This window comes from Symphalangus syndactylus, chromosome 7, assembly GCF_028878055.3.
Source record: "Symphalangus syndactylus isolate Jambi chromosome 7, NHGRI_mSymSyn1-v2.1_pri, whole genome shotgun sequence".
NCBI classification, from domain to species: domain Eukaryota; kingdom Metazoa; phylum Chordata; class Mammalia; order Primates; family Hylobatidae; genus Symphalangus; species Symphalangus syndactylus.
This window is the reverse complement of record NC_072429.2, coordinates 86,761,591-86,785,177: the sequence shown is the minus strand read 5'-3', so window position 1 is coordinate 86,785,177 and position 23,587 is coordinate 86,761,591. Positions and strand designations below refer to the sequence as shown.

At 33.3% G+C, this 23,587-nt stretch overlaps 1 protein-coding gene across 3 annotated transcripts in view; it reads left to right on the top strand.

Annotated features, from left to right (window-relative positions):
* MMP16 (matrix metallopeptidase 16) overlaps positions 1–23,587 on the top strand; it is a 313,058-nt gene that overhangs the window by 143,184 nt on the left and 146,287 nt on the right. For all 3 annotated transcript variants that reach the window (XM_063643386.1, XM_055286708.2, XM_055286709.1), the window contains exon 4: positions 16,560–16,864. In XM_063643386.1, the coding sequence (XP_063499456.1) occupies positions 16,560–16,864 (305 nt within the window). The remainder of the gene's footprint in view (positions 1–16,559; positions 16,865–23,587) is intronic.

Here is a 23,587-nt window from a genome sequence, read left to right as displayed (position 1 = left end):
TTGGATGAGATATGTTAGATTTTTAAAACTAAAATATATCTTAAAAACATTGTTAAGCTGTAACGAAAGGAAGAAACCTAAAAACCAAAAGTAGAGGAAAATTAGGAAATTTAGGAGGCATGTGAGCCTGTAGGTCATGTAGAGAGATGTTGAACTTCTGTCTTAGCAGTAATATAGAGTATTAAATAATAGACTGCATACTATTACCTTAATAGATACAGAAAAGTGGCCAAGGAAATTTACCATCTATTTTTGGTAAGTAGGAATCAAAGCAAAGAAGTACATTTTGGGCCAGGCGCGGTGGCTCACGCCTGTAATCTCAGCTCTTTGGGAGGCCGAGGCGGGCAGATCACTTGAGCTGGGGAGTTTGAGACGAGCCTGGCCAACATGGAGAAACCCTGTCTCTACTAAAATAAAAAAAATTAATAAATACTAAATAAATAAATAAAAATTAGCTCGGAGTGGTGGTGCGTGACTGTAATCCCAGCTACTCGAGAGACTGAGGCAGGAGAATAACTTGAACCCAGGAGGTGGAGGTTGCAGTGAGCTGAGATCGCGCCATTGCACTCCAGCCTGGGTGACAAGAGTGAAACTCCATCTCAAAAAAAAAAAAAAAAAAAGAAGGACATTTTGTTAAACAGAAAAATGGCATCTATGAAAATAAATACATTTTCGTTATATAGTTCACATATAAAACGTTGGTAAAATCTTTAAGAAGCAACAACAATATCTGCTACCTCTCCTCTATTCAGCAACATTGTACAACCACTAATAGAGGTAAAGAAAGAAAAGGAAGTAAAAGATATAAGATTTGAAAAGAAACAAACTATCATTAGTCTCAGATTATATAAATTTCTATATGGTAAACCCAGAAGAAATTCTGATGATTGTTTAGAAATAATTAAAAAATATAGTCAGCCTAAAAATAGATTTTATTTTCAGAACAATTTTGTATTTACAGAAAAATTGAGCAGATACTACAGAGAGTTCACAGAGTTACTGCGTACGCTCTCCTCTATCCCTTATATACTCCACCAATACAAATGGTTTCTCCTATTATTAACATCTTGCATTAGCATAGTAAATTATTTAAAATTGATGAGCCAGTACTGGTACATTATTACTACTTAAGTTGATCGTTTACACTATGTTGTATGGTTCTATAGGTTTTGACAAATGTATAATGTCATTTATCTACCAATACAATATCGTATAGAATAGTTTTCCATCCCTAAAAATTCAGTGTTTCACCTATTTATCCTTTCTCTCCTCTTCCAAAAGCCCTGGCCAGCACTGGATTTTTTTTTTTTTAATGTCTCCATCATTTTGCCTTTTCTAGAATGTCATATAGTTTGAACTATAGAGAATGTAGCTTTTTTTCAGACCGGCTTCTTTCACTTGGCAATAGGCTCATAAGGTTCCTTCACATTTTTCATGACTTGATAGCTCATTTTTTATTGCTGAACAATAATCCATTGTATAAATGTGCCATTGTGTATTTATTCATTCACCTGTTGAAGCCATCTTGGTTGATTCCAGTTTGGGGAAATTATGAATAAGGCCAGTATACACATTTGTGTGCAGGTTTTTGTGTAGGCATAAATTTTTAACTCATTTGGATAAATACCAAGGAGTGTCATTGCTGACCATATGATAAGACTACAGTTAGCTTTGTAAGAAACTGTCAAACTGTCTTCTGACATGGTTATCCCATTTTGCATTATTACCAGCAGTAAATGAGAAATACTGTAGACCTACAAACCCCACCCCTAGCATATGGTGTTGTCAGTGTATTCAGTTGTAGTTATTCTAATAAGAGTTAGTGATATTTTTCCAGATAAAATAATTGAGATAAAACAATTATAAATCAATTATGTTTATTAAGATAAGCAATTTTATTGATATAGATTGTTTTAATTTGCAATTCCCTGATGACATAGGCAGCAACTTTTCATATGCTTATTTACGTACCATCTCTGTATCTTCTTTGGTGAGGTGTCTGTTGAGATCTATCAATTTTTAATTGACTTGCTTGTTTTAAGATTTTCTGTATATTGTGTATATTAGTCTTTCATCAGTTCTGTTTCCAAATACTTTCTTCATATCTGTGGCTTGTCTTTTTATTCTCTTTAAACTGTCTTTTTCAGAGCAGAAGTGTAATTTTAATAATGTCCAACTTATCATTTTCTTTCTCGTACTGTGCTTTTGGTGTTGTATGTTAAAAATCATCATTAAACCCAAAGTCCTTAGATTTTCTCCTATGTTATATTCTAGATGTTTAGTAGTTTTATGTTTTGCATTTGGGTCTCTGATTTCTTTTGAATAAATGTTTGAGAGATGTATAAAGTCTGTGTCTAGATTCATTTCTTTTACTTGTGAATATCCAGTTGTTCTAACACCATTTGTTGAAAAGATCATTCTTTCTCCATTGTATTGCCTTTGCTCAGTTGACTCTGTTTGTGGTGGTCAATTTCTGGGCACTTTCCTTTGTTCCTTTGATATATGTATTTGTTATTAATCCAATATCACCCTATGTTGATTACTCTGACTTTATAGTAAGTCTTACTATTAGGTAGTTTCTGTTTTCTGATTGTGTTTATTTTCTTAAGTATTCTGCTGGGTATTTCGAGTCTCTTGCCTTTCAATATAAACGTAAGTGTTTGTTGATTCACACAAAATAACTTGCCATGAGTTTTGCATGCATTGTATCTATAGTTCATCTTGGAAATAACATATAAATATTATATATTAAATATATAAAATATAGTTCATCTAGGAAATGGATATCTTCCTATTTGAGATCTTTGAATTCTTTCATCAAAATTTTATACTTTTCCTCATATGCATATTTTGATAGATTTATTTCTAAGTATTTTACTTTTCTGGTGCTAATTTAAATGGTATTATGTTTTTCATATCAAATTTGAGTTGTTTATTGTTAGCATATAGAAAAGTAATTGACTTTTATATATTAACCTTGTATCCTGCAACTTTACTGTAATTGCTTATTAGTCTAGGAGATTTTTTGTTGTTATTGGTACTTTTCAAATAGAGGATATATCATCTGTAAACAAAGACAATTGTATGTATTTTTTTCTTCCTAATCTGTCTCTTTTCGTTTCTTTTTATTGTTGCATTACATTAGCAAATATTTCCAGGATGGTGTTAAATAGGAGTGGTAAGAACGGAACTCATTGGCTTTTCTGATCTTAGGAGAAATACGAATAGTTCTTCAACATCAAGTGTGTTTTAAACAGTAGATTCTTTACTAGATGTTGTTCATCAAATAGAAGAAGTCTTCCTCTATTCTTAGTTTGCTAAAAGTATATATTGTGAATGGGTGTTGGATTTTGACAAATGCTTTTTCTGTGTCTGCTGATATGATAATATGAATTTTCTTCTTTTGCCTTTTGATGTGAAATATTACATTAATAGATTTTCAAATCTTGAATCAGCCTTGCATATCTTGGATAATTCACAATTTGACATAATGTACAGTTATTCGTATAGATTGTTCTATTTCATTTGCTGACTTTTTTGAGAATTTTTACATCTGTGTTCATGAATGTTACTGATCCATAGTTTTTCTTTTTTTTATATCTTTATCTGGTATTGATATCAAATAGGGGGATATTGGAAGTCTCCAATTGTAATAGTGCTTCATGCATTTTTTTTGCAGTTCTATCAATTTTAGTAACATATATTTTCTTGCTGTGTTGTTAGGCACTTGCACATTAAGTATTGTAATATCTTCTTCGAAAATTGAGACCTTTATCATTATGTAATGACTCCTTTATCCCCAATAATTTTCTTTTCTATGAAATCTGATATATCTTAAATTAATATGGCTTACTTAGTTTTTTTAATGTGCATAAAGATAATATATCTTTCTCCATACCTTCACTTTTAATTTATCTGTGTCCTCATATTTGAGGCAGGTTTCTTGCAGGAAACATGTAGCGGGACTTGCTTTCTGTTTTTGTTTCATTTTGTTGTTCTTTTTTTTTACTCTGTGCTGTTTTTATTGGCATATTTAGTATTGACTTTTTTTTTTTTTTTTTTTTTGAGACGGTGTTTCACTCTTGTTGCCCAGGCTGGAGTGAAATGGCGCAATCTCAGCTCACTGCAACCGCTGCCCCAGGTTCAAATGATTTTCCTGCCTCGGCCTCCCGAGTAGCTGGGATTACAGGCATGTGCCACCATGCCAGGCTAATTTTGTATTTTTAGTAGAGATGAGATTTCTTCATGTTGGTCAGGCAGGTCTCGAACTCCCAACCTCAGGTGATCCGCCTGCCTTGGCCTCCCAAAGTGCTGAGATTGCAGGTGTGAGCCACCATGCCCACCTAGTATTCACATTTAAAATGACTATTGATGCAGTTGTATTAATAGCTACAACATTTGTAACTATTTTTTGTTGTTATTGGTTTTTTGTATTTGTTTTTGTCTTCCCCTCTTTCAGTGCCTTCTCTGGTTTTAGTTAACCATTTTATATGTTTTCATTTTCTCTTAGCCTGTCAATTGTCCTCCTTTTTACTGTTATTTTTAAGTAGTGACCTTGGGGCTTACAATATACATGTGCAAGTAATCTAAGTCTACTTTCACATAACATTATACTACTTCACAGGTATTACAGATACCTCATAACAGAGTTTCTAATTTAATTCTTCTGTCCCTTAGAATATTCTCATTATTCATTTTATTTATCCATGTGCTATAATAACCCAATACATTATTTCTGTTATTATTTTGAAAAGTTATTGTTAGATCAATTAAAACTAGAATAGTAAAATATTTTACTTTCATTTATTCCTTCCCTAATGATCTTTCTTTTTTAAAGAGATATGCATTTCTTTGCCCACTTTTTGATGGGGTTGTTTGTTTTTTTCTTGTAAATTTGTTTGAGTTCATTGTAGATTCTGGATATTAGCCCTTTGTCAGATGAGTAGGTTGCAAAAATTTTCTCCCATTCTGTAGGTTTCCTGTTCACTCTGATGGTAGTTTCTTTTGCTGTGATGAACATCATTTTTCTTCTTTCTGAAGAACTCTTACATTTTTTTTTTGCAAGGCAATTCTGTGGATAACAAGCGTTTTTAGTTTTTATTTGTCTGAGAAAGTCACTTTTCCACCTCACTTTTAAATGATGGTTTCACTGGATACAGATTTCTAGGTTGGTGGTTTTATTATTTAAACACTGAATATTTCAAGCCCCTTTCTTTTTGCTTGCATGGTTCTTGAAGAGAGTTTTAATAGAATTGGTATCTTTGTTCATCTACAGATAAGGTATTTTACCCCCTTCTGGCTTTTTTCCAGTTTTCTTTTTGTCTTTGTTTTCTGCTTTGAATATGATATGCTTAGGTATAGTTTTTTTATATTTATTCTGATTCATGTTCTCAGAGTTTCCCAGATTTATGATTTGGTTTCTGCTATTAATTTTGGTACATCTTCAACCATTATTACTTATATTTCTTTCTCTCTTCTCCTAGTATTTTCATTGTGTGTATTTTCTCTCCAGTTCTTGGATATTCTGTTCTCTTTTTCATTCTCTTTTTTTCTGCTTCAATGCATTTACTAAAAACCCACAGCTAATATTACACTCTGTGAGATAGAGATTAGATACAATATATTGTCCTATCTCAGCTCTCTCTTTAATTCAAAGTGAAATATCCAATAACACCCAGAAATACTGAAAAAAAGAAAGGGCAACATATAAAAATAATAATTTACATGAGGTTATACTGCATAGTAAACTTTACATGCTTACAAATTGGCATGAACTTTTTATTAGGTAAAAATAGAAAGTAAACTTATTACATTAAAAAAGAGACATTTTTCCCACAAGAATAAAAGCTGGAATATATGAAATAGGTGAGGATATGCAGAAATTGCCACATAAGGTGAGTAAGAAAAATCTTAACAATAAACAGACACAATTTTCAGTGACCTATTAATCACATAAGAATTAAACAACTATATAAAATTTAAATCTATTTGACATTCATTTCAATTCTTTTTTCAATTCAGGATGTTTCTATTGACATATCTTACATCACATTGATTATTTTCTTTGCCATGTTTAATCTAATATTTGCTCATCAAGGCATTCTTAATTTCTGTTTGAATTCTTCTCTAGAGCTCCCATCTTTCTGGTTACATTATCCATGTGTTTTCTTTATATTGTCTACTTTTTTCATTAGAACCCTTAGCCTATTGATCAGTTATTATGAATTCTCATTCTGAAACTTCCAAAATGTTGGCCATATCTGAGTCTAGTTGTGTTGCTTGCTTTATCTCTTCAGCCTCTGTTTTCTCTTCCGTTTTGCAAAGCAAGCAACAGAATTGTTTGTAATTTTTTGTTGAAAGTAGGAAGGTATTGGGTAATAGGAAATGAGGTAATAAGCCTTTGATGTAAGCTTTTATGTTTATCTAGTTAGGGGTTAGGTTGTATTTAATGTTGGCTGTAGCTGAATTTCTTCTAGAGTTCTTTTTTTTTCTTTGTCTCCTCCTGTCTTTAAATCTCTCTAGAAATTCCTCCTTAAATACATACCGTGTCTTTAAACTACCTCATTTGTAATTCACTGTTAATATAGTGGAGCCCTGTTGGTTTGGTGTAAGATATTGTACAGAGGAAGCATCTACAATCCTGTGATTAAGTCCTTTTTAGTGGTCTGAGTATCTGAGCTGTGACCTTCTGACAAGTCTATTAGGCTTTTTGTTTTTCTTTGTTTATGTAATATATGAAGGCAAAAGGAGGTTGAGCTGTCTAATTATCTTTAACCTAGATCAGATAATGCTTTGATAAAATAGTTTTCTTTTAAAACTTGCCTTTATTATGGAGAATAGATTACTCTTGGCATTATTTCAAAATTGTTGCTTTTTTTCCTCCCCATGCTGGAAGCAGGAGAGGATCTTTCTCAGATCTTCACTGTAAGAACTTGATGTGGGTCCTGGGGGTAAAACACGCAAAGTATAGAGCTCTATCCCGGCCCTCCACCCCTAAGGCTGGGACTTTGAGGGTTTTTCCTTCTCTTGGCTTCAGAGGCTCTTGCTCTTGATAAACCATGAGTCTCTGTATTTGCCCCTCTCTCACTTTTGGGGCAGAATTTTGCCCTATGACCTTATTTTTTGATGGAATGAAGAAGAGTTATTTCAATTTATTCCGTTTTATTTCTTGTGAGGTTTGAAGTGATAACTTCCAAACACTTTATATATCGAAGCAGAGACTGCAAGACCATATCAGTCTTTTTAATAAAAAACTGACATACGAAATATATACACACATGTGCCCACATAAAAAGCAGTTCAAGTGTATAACCTTTACAAAGGCACCATTTAAAATAGACACAAAAAATATAAGAGCAAAGAATAAATCCACAAAAGATTTATAAACCTTTTATGGAGAAAATTATGAATTTTTATTGAGGGGCATAACAGAAGACGAACAATGAATGAAGAGATATATTTTGCTTTCAGTAGAAAGACTTAATATAATGGAAGTTTGACTTTTCCACAAATTCAATGCAATTCCAACAAAAATCCCAGTAAGATATTTTTTGTATAATTTAACACACTGAATCAAATATCTCTGAGGAACAGTGAAGGCCAAGGAGAACATCAAAATGTTCCCACCCACTAGATGTGAAGACTTACTTTAAAACAATACTAATTAAGGCAGTTTTGGGTATTAGCACAAAGATAGATTAATAGGCCAGTAGTACAGACAATAGATCATGGAAACAGATCCTTGTATATATTAAAAAAATTGATTTATGTCAAAGTAGGCTTTATAGATCAATTGGAAAAGGATTCACTATTTCATCTATAAAATTATTATGTGATAATTGATTATGTGTATGAGAAACAATGAAAGTGAGTTCATACCTACCCCATACCATACAAAAACAATCAATAAGTAGTAATGGAACTAAAATGTGTAATCAACTATAGAGCTGTAAAGGTGAGACAGCTCCATATATTGATACACTGTTTTCATTTCAGATACTGTCCTTTTTTGACCTGATTTCCAAACTGTTGGCAGTGTACCCTATTTAGTATCTCTGAATCCTTATTTACTCACTACACTTTTTCTTTAAAGGAAGGAAGAAAGGAAGGGAGGGAGAATTAAGAACTATTATATTCAGAACTGGTTATAATTTCACTCATGCTGTGTTACTGTCCTAACAATGGCTTCAGCCAGTTTTAAGCATACAAGTAATTATGTTTGTGTCTATAAACTTTCAGGTCATTGATAAACACAGCATCAGTTAAGAGTCTGTTTTATAGCAGGAAAAACCTGGGTTTGAATGCTCTCTGTGTCACTTGTAACCTGTAAAACCTGCAAGTTACTTAGATCCACTAAATTTTAGTGTCCCAGTGTGCAAAGTGAATACTGTAACAATACTACCTGTATTAGTCCATTTTCATACTGCTATGAAGAAATACCCAAGATTGGGTAATTTATAAAGAAAAAACAGTTTAATGGACTCACAGTTCCACATGGCTAGGGCGGCCTCACAATCATGGCAGAAGGCAAAGGTGGTACAAAGGCACAACTTAACATGGCAGCAGACAAGAGGGCTTGTGCTCTTTATAAAATAACGATCCTTTATAAAACCATCTTATCTCGTGAGACATATTCACTATCACAAGAACAGCACAGGAAAACCTGCCCCCATGATTCAATTACCTCCCACTGAGTCCCTCCCAGGACACATGGGGATTACGGGAACTACAATTCAAAATGAGATTTAGGTAGGGACACAGCCAAACCCTATCACTACCTCACAAAGCTTAGGGAAAATTAAGTAAGATAATGGAAAAAATAATGAAAGTAGCATAATGCTTGAAGTATGGTTAGTATTTAATATATGCCAATTATTATCTTTACTTCTTTTAATTTACCAGACAAATTGCAGAAATTGGTTGAAAGTGCTCTGACAAGACTCTGGAGAGTTAGAAATGAGAACTAAGTATATTGCACTTTAAAGTTAATGTATGTAAGGTGTTAAGAAATTGCCTAGTGTATGGAAAGCATTATACAATCATTTGCTATTCTTGTTTTTCTAACTGTATTTAGAGAAAATAAATTAATAAGTAAAATCTGACATTTAAGCTTAAAAATAATTATTCATGAAAAGGATAGCTGAACCGTACCCTGACAATATGCAGACAGGAGTTGGGGTGAGAGTGGTGGAATCTAGGTTTTATTTGATAGCAAACTCATTATAAACCAACAGTATAATGTGACCCAGAAAAAGCTAAAATGACCAGATTACTTCGATATACAAAGCAGTGGTGATGCTAATTTTTCTCTTTGGTTTTTTTGGCCAAGCCTTACCCAATATACACTTTTCTCTTCTGGCCACCACATTTTTGGCTGCTTCCTGGAAAATTAATGTCCTCCTCTCAAAAAGCAGTCAAGGCCGGGCACAGTGGCTCACACCTGTAATCCTAGCACTTTGGGAGACCGAGGTAGGCATATCACTTGAGGTCAGGAGTTCAAGACCAGCCTGACCAACATGGTGAAACCCCATCTCTACTAAAAATACAAAAATTAGCTGGGCGTGGTGGTGCACGCATTTTATCCCTGCTACTCAGTAGACTGAGGCAGGAGAATTGCTTGAACCCAGAAGGCAGAGGTTGCAGTGAGCCAAGATCGTGCCACTCTCCAGCCTGGACAACAGACTGAGACTCCATCTCAAAAAAAAAAAAGAAAAGAAAAAAAAAAAGGAGTCAAAATTTAAGGGAGCTGGAAAGCAGTCTGCATGTGGAACAACTCAAGATTAAAGCTAAGCATTCTCAGCATCATGACAAGTGTATTTAAGGGGGAAATTTCCAGTTATTCTCAAATTGTTAAAGGATTTCAGAAAAATCTAATGTTTTAAATGATTGGAAAATTAAATTATACATCATATGAGTTATCTTCATTTTTGGAAGTATTTAAACCAAAAATGTATTCACTTAGGTTAAATTAGAGACTATGTACACATTTATGTAATGGTTGGAAAGTTGGTTGTTGAATAAATTCATTAATTCCAAACAGGCTTTGGTTAAACTTTTTTTCATGACAATGATAGAAGCTTATTGAGTAACATAACTTTCACCAAATAGATCTGTATTTCCCAATTGTTGAATATTAATAAAATGGACTTAGAGTAAGTTCTTTTTCTCTTAGAAATCTAAATTCCAAAATGTTATTTTGTGTGACAAATGGCCAATGGGACAGATACCTAAATTGCCAGATGAATGTGAGTGTTTATGATATATTAGTTAATATAATAGTGCTATTATATTAAAAACTATATTGATTTTTATAGTTTTATAGCTAAATCAATAAAAACTATATTGATTAGTTTTTATTCTTCCAGTATATTAATCCTTTAGCTCCTCTTGTTTTTAAATGAATGACTCCGTTACAACTGAGGACACACTGGAAGTTATTTTACTTTAATAGTGTATACAGAGAAAAGAGGTTACTAAGGAATTTTTTAAAAAATGCCTCCACAAAAACATTTTTCATTATTCTCTCTAAACCCAAAGAGTTCACTGAACTTGATGATCCTGTTGAGTTCAAAGAGAACTCAACTTGTGTATCCAGAGAATACATAACAGACTGAAAAAGCAGAACCCACTTAAACAACACCCAATGTAATATGTGCTTAAGTCTACCCTGCCTAGAAAGCCAGCATCTTGGGAAATAGCCAAATATTTAATGTAAGGCAAGGTATCCTGGAGGGACTCCATATTCACTTTCTATTTTGTGACCATTTCTCATACTTAAGAAAAAAGTTGTGAAGCTCCATTAATTATACAAACATAATATGAATAAAAGTAAATTGGTCTATTTTATTTTCTCTGGATAGAATTTTACAGCACATTCAGGATGTGTTAATAATTTAACTATATTATGTTTATTCTCTTATTCTTAGCAATTGTCTGCTTTCCCTGTTGTAGTAAATTCTATTTAACCAATAATCATTTTACATGAAATATTAGTATGCCTTTCTAAATAACTAATTTTTGTCTATTTAATTGAGTAAAGGAGATTTAGCCCTATTTATATAAAAATATTTTGACATAATATTATGAGATATTTGTAACCTAATTAGATGCCACAGTATTTAGGGTTTTTTTTTTCTAATATTAGGGTTCAAACAATACTTTAAAAAGATTTATTACTGTATCAAAAACTTTAAAGAGGACCGGGACTGGTGGGTCACAACTGTAATCCCAGCACTTTGGGAGGCCAAGGTGAGTGAATCGCTTGAGCCTAGGAATTCAAGACCATCCTGGGCAATATGGCAAAACCCTGTCTCTACAAAAGGTATAAAAATTGGCCAGGCGTGGTGGTGCACAACTGTAGTCCCAGCTACTCGGGAGGCTGAGGCAGGAAGATTACCTTAAGCCCAGGGAGATAGGGGATGCAGTGAGCTGTGATCATGCCACTGCACTCCAGCCTGGGTGATGGAATGAGACCCTGTCTTAACCACAACAACAACAAAAACCTTTAAAGAGTTATAACCATTATTGATATGTAGAATTGTTATTAAATGAAATTGTTTTGATCTAATGATAAGACATCAGTTTTATTTCCAAATCTAAATACTGTTTCACATTTGTTTTTATTATATTATTTTGCATCTTTTTTCTCAACTCTTTTGTACTTATAAAGACATTGGTTTTGTTATGTAAGATTGTGTAAGACATGGTCATTAAAGATAAAATTTAACAATTTTTAGATTAAAATTCCAAAATTTACCAAAATGGAAGTTTGAATCAGTGAAATAATATAATAAAATGCCAGATATACTTCAAAAAATGAAATCTATCATCTGTTAAAATAAGAAGTATACTCACTTTACTCTTTTCACAAAAAGAAAGGGCCAGTAAAAATATTTTAAAATTAAATTAGCTTCATTAAGTTTTTCAGACTTTTACTCATTTTAAGTCAATGTCTTTTATTCTGCAAATATATTTAATCATTTCTGCACTTTTATTAGAATTGTTAGTAGCAATCTTATTACCTCATGATCACTCTGTGACCTTTGTTAGTTCAGTTATGAATAAATGAAAAATACATCTCTCAATGGCATAAAAGTTTCTAAACTCTTGTTTTTGTTTGCACCTAGTTCAGAACTCTAGCTCTAACTTTGAAGCATACTTGTACATCTTGTATTTATTTATTTTTTTACTACATAAAATGTGTGGTCAGGGGTCATTAACTTACCACTACATTGTATGTGTTATAAAAAGTTAGTAATTTTAATCATCTAAATTGGAAATTTTAACTATAATTTTTTCTGAACTTTCATAAAAAAATGAGGGGTTACTATTTTTACATTATTTATACTGCTAATTCAACATTACCAAATCATTGAGAACACAATTAAAAATGCATCATATGGCCGGGCATGGTGGCACACACCTGTAATCCCAGCACTTTGGAGGCCAAGGCGACCCGAGGTCAGGAGTTCGAGACCAGCCTGGCCAACATGGTGAAACCTCGTCTCTATCAAAAATACAAAAATTCACTGGCTGTACTGGTGGGCGCCTGTAATCTCAGCTACTCAGGAGGCTGAGGCAGGATAATTGCTTGAACCCAGGAGGTGGAGGTTTCAGTGAGACGTGATGGTGCCACTGCACTCCAGCCTAGGTGACAGAATGAGACTCCGTCTCAAAAAAAAAAAAAAAAAAAGTATATCATTGAAATTCATCATATATATTTAAATAAGAGCAATAAGTATTTTTTCTTCCTAAAGTAATGTTGTTGAATTTTCCATCTTTATTTAATTCAAGTAAGACCACTGAGTACTTATTTCCATTGTGAACAGTCCTTTTAACTTTACGTAGCAAAACCTATTAAAAATGAAATAATATCTATAATTATGTTTTTTCCTATTTTTAATTTAGAATTTTATATTTTATTTAACCAGCTATCTTTATTCTTCCATAATATCCAAAATGCACAATTAAGTGGGCCTCCAGAAGATAAATAAAGCAGTGTCAGTTTCTAACTATTTATTCTGATTTGTTATTGAAAATACACCTTCCTTTCAGCTCACGTTTTTCAACCTTAATGATCCTTTTTATCTCCACTCTTCATATGGGAAACTGGGCACTGACTTCCCAGATTCAACCTGGGCAGTGTCATCAGCATCCATAACCTTTTTCTCTCTTTTTTGTAATCTTTCATTTTATGTTCAGGGGTACATGTGCAGGTTTGTTATGGAGGTAAACTAGTGTCATGAGGGTTTGGTGTACAGGTATCTTGTATTTATTAATGGCAATCATATATAATGTAGTTAAGCATATCTGGAAGCTAATCAGTACATAGCTTTGAAAAACACAGCGATATGTTCTCAAATCCAAATAGTACTCCACATTCATTATTTTTATTATATTATTTTGCTTCATTTTTCTCAAAACTATTATGTACTTAGAAACAAATCATACTACCATGATTTCATTTCTCTATTATAAGATTATTCTTTATTTGAAATCAAAATCGATTTCTCCATTACATATCAAATCCATCGCCAATCCCCATGAACAATTCTCTCAGAACACATACTGAAACTAATTCTTCATATCTCCATGGCACAAGTCCTAGTCTCCATCTTCTCTTATGTGAACTTCTGAAATGTTTTATTACTCCCATTTTTGTCCCATCATCCATTTTTCCATCAGACACCGTGATTGTCATTGCTCCAACTCACTGAGCAGTCTGGTTCTTCGAACTGGCCATGTTTGTTTGGCCTTCTCACCATTCCCTCTGGCTGGAAACTCAGTGCTAGGCATCTTTGGCTCCTTCTGCCGTTGAACTCCTGTTTATCATCTCCTCACCCCCTCACCATCTGAAATTATCTTTTTGTTCTGTTTATTATTTATCTCTTATAACTAGAATATATAAGCACTGTGGGATCAGAGTCTTGCCCACAGCTGTATCTCTGGCACCTGGAACAGTGCCAATTATGTAGTAAGTTCTTTCAATGATGTGTCATAGGAATATCAGCCCGCTAATGAGGGACTTCTGAAATCCTATAGGGTGCATAGAAAATAAAAGACTATTAGGAAAATTAATTTAGACAAAATTCAGTGTTACATTACTTCTCATGCTTCTTTAGCCCTTAGACAGGAAATTTAGAGACTAGCAAGGTAGACAACTGTCTGTGCTATCTCAGTGTACATGTTTATTCTTCCTCAAAATATAGTTTATAGCACCATGCTGAATATCACATAAAGTTAAAACAGACTAACAAAACAATAGCAACAAAATAATTGCATAGCCTTCTCCCTGAGCAGGCATGAATTCTTTTGCTCTGTCCATCCTTTGGCTCAGGTCAAAAACATAAATGCTGTCTTCCTCAGCTCTTACTTTTTTCCTCATAGCCTATGTCTAATCCATTGGTATATCTTGGGAGACATGTTCTCAAAATATATCCAAAATACAACCACTTCTCAAAATCTCTACTGGTACCAACCTGGTCCAAAGCACCATCATCTCTCACCTGGATTTCTGCAATAGTTCCTGATGTGTCTCCCTGCCTCAAATCTTGCCCCACATCAATATATTTTCAACATAATGTCTCAAGACATTTATTAAATCATAAGTCAAATGTCCTGTCTCTGTTCATGATGCTCCAGTTTTTCCCTTCTCAGAGCAAAAGCCAAACTCTAGTTAGAGTGGCCTTCAGGGGCCTACCTTATTTGGTCTCCTTCTAACTTTCTGATCTCATATCCTGACACTTGCTCTCTCTCTGTGACCAAACTACCCCAGCTGCCTTGCTGTTCTTTGAACCTGCCAAGAATATCTTCACTTCAATGCCTTTCACTTGCCATTTCTTCTTCCTTGCCTGCACTCTGTTTCCACTTGGTTTGCTATCTTATTTCCTTTATGTAATGAATAATATTTGCCACCAAATAATCAATGTAAATATAATCTAGATATTTATTAGAAAGTAGTGAAAAATTTATCTTAGATGTGTGGTCTAACATAGAATTTAAGGCAAAAGAGTTTTAGCCCAAATGTTTGGATTGAAAACCCAGCTCTGCCACTTAGAGGTTTTTTCTAAATTCTTATAAATCCCCACTGTGCTTTTGGTAAAATAGGAATAAATACCCATCTCACTGAGTTACTCAGGAGGTTAAATAAGATAATGTGAAGTGCTCATCTAGCTCATAGTAAATGCCCAATTAATACTATTATTAGTTTATATAATTCATGCCCAATGTTTATAATTGTATTGACATAGAATCAGGTTAAAAATATAATATGCGTATTATTTTTTTCCACTGGAAAGTTAATCCTACAAGTTTTTCCATGCTGATAAAAAGTCTTAAAAGGGCAAAATAATTTTGAATCCTATTTATACAGTGACATGCATTAGAGATGCCATAGTTTAACCATCACTTCATCATTTTAAATTGTTTCAGTTTCGGTTCTCTTTTATGATTGCATTTCAATATATATTCACCTGAATATGGTATCGTCTTTTTTGTAATTAAATATTTTATTTATCAGCTGGGCATGGTGATTACTTCCTAAATCCCATCTCCTTGAAAGGCAAAGGTGGGAGGATTGCTTGATTGCAAGAGTTCATGGCCAGTCAGGGCAACACAATCGGATCCATCTCTAAAAAAGAAAAAAAAATAGAAATTTTTTAAAAAATATTTCATTAGTGTAAGTTCATAGATGTGACATTATTGGTTGAAGGGATCTGAAACTTATTTATGACTCCTATGAAATTTACCCATTTTTTTCACATGCATCCTTTGAATTTATAGTGCTATAATATAAAAAAATACAAATACTAGTTCCATTTTTGTTGTTTAGAAAAAAACTGAGAAAAACAATAAACATCTGATTTAGTGCCAAATGAATCAAGTACAATATTTATAGCGACTTAATCTGTTTGTTATTAGCATCAGGACAAAGTACATAATGTCCAAGTTACTTCTTTAAATTCATGTAATTGTGAAATCTTTGTATTAAATAGCTGTTTACTCATAATACATTTTTAACCAGAATGAATTAATAAGAAACAATAGAACATCAGAAATTGTAGTTACTTGATCATTTCTTTAAAAATTAAGAAATAACTATATATCTGCTGAATCCATATTTACAGATCAAGAAGAGCATAAAGACATTGTTTGAAATTGATGTGTGCAAATACAATGGTGTGCCTCTAAAAATTATAACTAGAAAAAATTGAAATTTTTATTTCAGCTTGAAACTGTTGTGCCTCTTTGATCATTTGACAAATCTGCCTTTCTCTTTCTTATCCAGAAGGTAAAGTAACTGATTGATCCAATTACCCTACTGCTAACCATTCTACAGAGATCTTCTCACTTAAAACTTTGGTACATGAATACTATCCTGAAGAAAATTAAATGATTGCAATGTAGTGAAATCTAACAATAGAGACAAGAGGAACGAATACGTGTTATTCCTATTTAATATGACTATTTCCTCTAATATTTTACTTAACTGAATCGATCAAAACCTGTACTAAGTTAGCTTATACATAACAATACTGATGATTATATTTTCTAACTTTCAGTATAAAGAACGTAACTCCAAAAGTAGGAGACCCTGAGACTCGTAAAGCTATTCGCCGTGCCTTTGATGTGTGGCAGAATGTAACTCCTCTGACATTTGAAGAAGTTCCCTACAGTGAATTAGAAAATGGCAAACGTGATGTGGATATAACCATTATTTTTGCATCTGGTTTCCATGGGGACAGTTCTCCCTTTGATGGAGAGGGAGGATTTTTGGCACATGCCTACTTCCCTGGACCAGGAATTGGAGGAGATACCCATTTTGACTCAGATGAGCCATGGACACTAGGAAATCCTAATCATGATGGTAAGTACATGTTTGTTTTGCAGTGTAAATATTTATATTATTATTTCAGAATACCCAAGAGATTCAACAATTTACAAACTTAAGGTATAGATCCTAAATTTACTTTTAAAATCACAAAGCAATATGTAAGCATATTTTATAGCATTTTAGGATGAGAATTTGTGTGGGTCATTAGATAATATAGTTATATATGTATTATTTTGATTAAAGATTAGAACCTTATACTGTATCTATAAATACTCTAAAGTAAGTTTTGTCTTCTTCACAATGTGATTCCTTAAAATATTTTATAATCAGTATTTAAGTCATGAAATACATATTAAGAAAATTCTGCTGTTTTTTTTACACCTTATCCCAATGTTTCTACTTGTAATTTAATCCTGATTAGCATCTGTAGTCTGGCTTCTACTGTATCTTTTCTACATTATTTTCTATTCTTTTTTGTTTGTTTTGAAATGAAGTTTTACTCTTGTCGCCCAGGCTGGAGTGCAGTGGCGCAATTTCAGCTCACTGCAACCTCCACTTCCTCGGTTCAAGCAATTCTCCTACCTCAGCCTCCTGAGTAGCTGGAATTACAAGTGCCTGCCACCACGCCCAGCTAATTTTTGTGCTTTTAGTAGAGATGGGGTTTCACCATGTTGGTTAGGCTGGTCTCTAACTCCTGACCTCAGGTGATCCACCCACCTCGGAGTCACAAAGCGCTGGGATTACAGGCATGAGCCACCACACTCAGCCTAGTTTCTATTCTTTTATTACTTTTCTAGTCCATAATTTTTGCAGGCCGGGCGCAGTGGCTCACACCTGTAATCCCAACACTGCGAGAGGCCAAGACAGGATCCCTTGAGCTCAGGACTTCAATACCAGCCTGGGTCTGTTTTTTAAACAAACTCCCTCTGTTTAAAAAAAATTAAAATTAAGAATATATATATATATAAAATATATATATATATATATAATATATAAAATATATATATGTAATTTTTTGCTCCTTCTCTTTTGTCTCTCATCCATTTCATTAGTCTCCCAATCTGATGGGACTACATAATTTATTATATTTTCAATACATCTTAATTTTTACCAAAGATCATTTTTTGCAACTCTATCCTAACTATCCACCAGTTTTCTAACCCTTACAATTATTCTGATATGCAAAAATTATGTAAAAATCAAAAATCTCAATAACTTTTAGTTACTTAATATGTGAGTAGTTACTTAATATACGAGGCACGTGTTTCTTCCTACTCAACAATGCATACTTCAATTCTGTGTTTTAAAAAATTTGCAGTTATAGGATCATAGAATTGTAAGATTTCTATATAGCCATATCCCCAGTTTTTATTGTGAAGACTTATTTTCTTCTGATTGTAGAATGTTATTCAATTATAAGTGTACATTTCTTTAATGACAACTAATCACATAATAACTCTTAATTTCACCTTGATGAGTTAACCCTAGTCATGACATTAAGCTTTGTTTGTTCATAAAAGGGTTCAGTTAGATGGATTAGTGTAATTAATAGCCTTGCAGTTTTAGGATACCCAGGGTTCTCTCATGTTGTGGATAGGATAAATTAGGTAGAGTTAAATTTAAAATGACATCAATTTCAAAGAAAAAATATAATAAATAACTGTTCATGTTTTCCAAAATAAAATAAAGTATATAGTAGTAAGATGATTTTTTCAAATGGTTGTTAATATTTGCATGTGCTGTATTGTTAAAATATTATTACATTTTTAAGAACAGGTTTGAAGACTAGTGGAAGATTTTAGTATAATAGAATGAAAAACCAAAAACTTTGGAGGCAAACAGACTTATGTTTACATGCTGGCTAATTATTAGTTCAAAAATGTGTAGACTTGTTTTTACCATGTAGTTTATATTGCAGTTCTGTAAGCATTGTAAGTAGAAGTGCTTTTTATGCATGCATGTTAAACCTACTGTATACATGAACATCTAATAATAAAATATCTGGAACATGGTAATTGGGGCATACCAGTTTGACACATAAATCATTTAAAATAAAATATGTTTGTTTTGTTTTTTCAAAATCACACAGGGATTCTAGTGAAATAATTCAGACTTCTTCAAGTCAATTTTAAAATTATTTTAAATAATATAAGAAATGCTTGCATTCTAAATGATTAAAAATAGCACCTATAATGGTAGAATTTTACTGACACAGGCTGCATTTACTTCCAGGGGAAATATTTTCTTTTGATAGTCTGAAAAGATAAAATTTTATTTTATTGCAGTAATGGATCTAATCATTAAAACCGTTGTAAATCTATAGTTTTGAAGATGCGTTAATTTGGCTTTGTGACCTCTTAAATTTAAAATTATTAAAATCTTATATGGAAAAAATGTCTATCAAATTCCCTATATTTTGTCTTAAAATATTGAAGTCCTCCATGAAGAAGGTTGCATAATTCTTTAGCTATACACTTTATTAGCTGAGGTTTTTTTTCTTTCTTTCTTTTTTTTTTTTTTTAGAGATGGGGTTCTCGCTATTTTGCCCAGGCTGGACTTGAACTCTTGGGCTGAAGCGATCCTCCTACCTTAACTTCCTGAGTAGCTGGAATTACAATACTACCTGGCTTTTAGGCATCAACCAACACTCTGAAAATAAAGAAAATGTTTTGGGAAAAAAATCTACAGGGAGATTTTATGACAAAAGATGATAATGTTTACACTGATTTGAGTGTGATCAGTGCTTAGAATGCTTATGTGTTTTGTATGATTTAAGAATTTTTCCAAGAAATGTATATGTGGGAAGAAATTCTGAAATATAACGTGGCCTAAGGGGGACAATCAAGTCAATGCACTTTTGGCGGAGAGTATTCATCAGTCTACTTCCGGAGTATGTTAAATATGTGTCGTAACAACTCTGGAAGTATAACATTCTTTACGCATAGACAAATGACCAAAAAATCTAAACAAAACAATTATTTAATATTTGAGTTTTTATTTGGAGGAAACTATGTCTTTACCTGTCTAACAAGAACACTTTGCTGGTGAATGAGCCTGAAGGAAAGGACTCTGCAAAATAATAGTGTTTCAGAATTTCAAGAGATTAGGGAGACATTAATTGACTGTTGGAGATGTAACGCCATAAAGATTTACTGCTTAATTGAAATTCAAACTTTTAACCAGCAACAGCAGGGCAGCTAGAGTAGTGTCAGGCTGAAGTATTGATCATTTATCAAAAGAACAGCCTCTATCTTTGCTTGTGGTACTGGTGGCTATGGGGAAAATTAATTCATTTGTACATCCTCGATTCTAACTGTGTGTGAGACTATCTTTTTGTATCACAAATACGCATGGCACAATTCTGACATCTTCATGGATAAACTTTTTCTTCTTTAATCTAGTGCTGGAATGCCCCCTGGCTTACTTACCTGAATTACTTTCTTTCTCTTCTATTCAGAGCCCTTGAGAGCTAGGAAACAGAGCAGCTTGTTTATTTAGCAAAAATGCAAATGAAAGAGCCTCTTGATAAGTACCCAGCACATTTTCCACAGCACATTGCTCAGCTAATGAAGGCAATTTGAATTCTGTCTACCTTAAAAGAGATAAACAGTGTCTTAGGCTGCCAGTAACCCTTAATTCATTGTTATCTACTTTCCTATCAATTTGCTAATAGTCATACGTTTTGAAAATTCAAGCTAAAGACCATTAAGTGAATTAAAAATAGTTTTATTAAAATAAACACATTCACACACACCTATATACAAAACCCTAATACAAATAATGCCTTTTTTAAGAGTTTTTATTTTCGTGGAATGAATCAGCAAAACAGTTAACATCATTAACTATTTTAAAACATGCAAATTAATTCAAAATAGAAAATATTTATCATGATAGTGGTTTTGAAAAATACACATTGCCTGAATGTGACTTGGAAAATTTAACTCCAGCAAAATGTTAAGATTCATTTTGGGCAACAACAGGACATTGTTTCCTTGTCTATAGTTAAAGTTAAAATGGTGCTATCAATATAAACACAAACATATCACAAAGATTCTTCCTAATTAGACAAGCATCTACAGCAGTAATATAATTTTAAATGGATTCTCTCCAAGCAAAGCAGGTTATCTGTTAAAATAATATATAAAACTTAAGATAGAAAAATATCTACAGGCATATCCTATTTTACCATGTAGTTGCAATTCTGTTAAAAAGAATACATTGCAATGACGCTGCTTACTGTCAGGAAGTTCACTGCCTAACATAAGGAGATAACCAGGAAGGTTATCAACGCTGTGGTAGCAGGCTGTCAGAAAAACAAAAAGAGAAAAATTATGATAAAAATGTCATCTGAGACATCAAAACCGTTAAATTGAATTCATCTTTCACTGTGAAGTGATTGACATCTACATCCAAACCCACTCATTCCTGAATACACCTAGTTTAAGTTAAATGTGTTCCTGGTGTGATACTTGAGTCAATGGACAAGACTTATGCTGACCTTGGAGAGTTAGCTTTCTGTAACTGAGGTGTCCATTTGGTGCCATACTACAGAAAACACCTGTGTGGAAGTAAACCTAAGCCTTCAGCAGGTTTACCTCTGCACAGGTTTACCTAAGGTTTGCCTTCCCAACCTTTCCTGCTCATTTTACAGTTGCACTGCTATATAATGTTTCTTAGAGGCCTACAAAATTTGAACTTTGATATTTGAGGAAAGAAAGAGTTAATACTGCATTAGTCTGTTTTCACACTGATATAAAGAACTACCTGAGACAGGGGAATGTATAAACAAAAGATATTTAATTGACTCACAGTTCTACATGCTGTATGGGAGACATGGCTGGGGAGGCCTCAGTGAACTTAAAATCATGGTGGAAAGGCTAAGGGAAAGCAAGCACATCTACACATGGTGGGAGGACAGAGAGAGCGAGAGTGAAGCGAAAGTGCTACACACTTTTCAACAACCAGATCTCATTAGAACGAACTCACTGTCACAAGAACAGCAAGGTGCAAATCTGCCCCAATGATCCAGTCACCTTCCACCAGGCCCCTCCTCCAGTACTGAAGATCAGATACCAACTGGATATTTACGAAGATGCCTGTCAGTCAGTACCGCCAACTGTGGGAACACTGTCTAAATTCATCTATCCTGGAGTTTTTGAAAAGGGAAAGACTTGATATGGACAGTCAAGGACTTTAACTCATCCTTAAAATAAGATAACTTATGAAGATTTTAAATTCTAAAAATATTGACTCTACCACATTTTTCTTATCAGGTTTTAAAACTGGAGAACAAACTGTCTCAATAATTTGGCTTTCACAACTATTACAGAGGATTTATATATGTTTGTTTTTAAAAACATGTCTTCTTTCCTTTTTTCCTGGAATGAGCTTCATTTTACTGATTCTATTTCATTTTTCAAGACTGGTAACCAAAAGTTTGATAGTACTGACTTTTTTAAAACCTTTCAATTACATAGCCTTACATGATTACTGTGCAGTCTCTACTTGGGTATTAATTTTTAGATCCTTGTGTGCAGTTGGAAAGTAACAGAAAATTTGGTATAGTCACATTCAGAAAAATATGTCACTATGTTAGTATTACAAAAACATATAAATGGATCATGAACATTAAAATGCATATAATATAGAGTTCTTAATAAAGGAAGTAGATGTATATTCATTCTTCTCAACACCACATCGCACTTCCTCCAAAATTGACCATATAGTTGGAAGTAAAGCACTCCTCAGCAAATGTAAAAGAACAGAAATTATAACAAACTGTCTCTCAGACCACAGCACAATCAAACTAGAACTCAGGATTAAGAAACTCACTCAAAACCACTCAACTGCATCGAAACTGAACAACCTGCTCCAGAATAGTGACTTCCGGGTGCATAATTAAATGAAGGCAGAAATAAAAATGTTCTTTGAAACCAATGAGAACAAAGACACAACATACCAGAATCTCTGGGACACATTTAAAGCAGTGTGTAGAGGGAAATTTATAGCACTACATGCCCACGAGAAAAAGCAGGAAAGATCTAAAATTGACACCCTAACATCACAATTAAAAGAACTAGAGAAGCAAGAGCAAACACATTCAGAAGCTAGCAGAAGGCAAGAAATAACTAAGATCAGAACAGAACTGAAGGAAATAGAGACACAAAAAACCCTTCAAAATATCAATGAATCCAGGAGCTGGGTTTGTGAAAAGATCAACAAAATTGATAGAACGCTAGCAAGCCTAATAAAGAAGAAAAGAGAGAAGAATCAAATAGACGCAATAAAAAAAAAGATAAAGGGGATATCACCACTGATCCCACAGAAATACAAACTACCATCAGAGAATACTATAAACACCTCTACCCAAATAAACTAGAAAATCTAGAAGAAATGGAAAAATTCCTGGACACATACACCCTCCCAAGGCTAAACCAGGAAGAAGTTGAATCTCTGAATAGACCAGTAACAGGCTGTGAAATTGAGGCAATAATTAATAGCCTACCAACCAAAAAAACTCCAGGACCAGACAGATCCCCAACCGAATTCTACCAGAGGTACAAGGAAAAGCTGGTACCATTCCTTCTGAAACTATTCCAATCAATAGAAAAAGAGGGAATCCTCCCTAACTCATTTTATGAGGCCAGCATTGTCCTGATACCAAACCTTGGCAGAAGCACAACAAAAAAAGAGAATTTTAGACCAATATCCCTGATGAACATCAATGCAAAAATCCTCAATAAAATACTGGCAAAC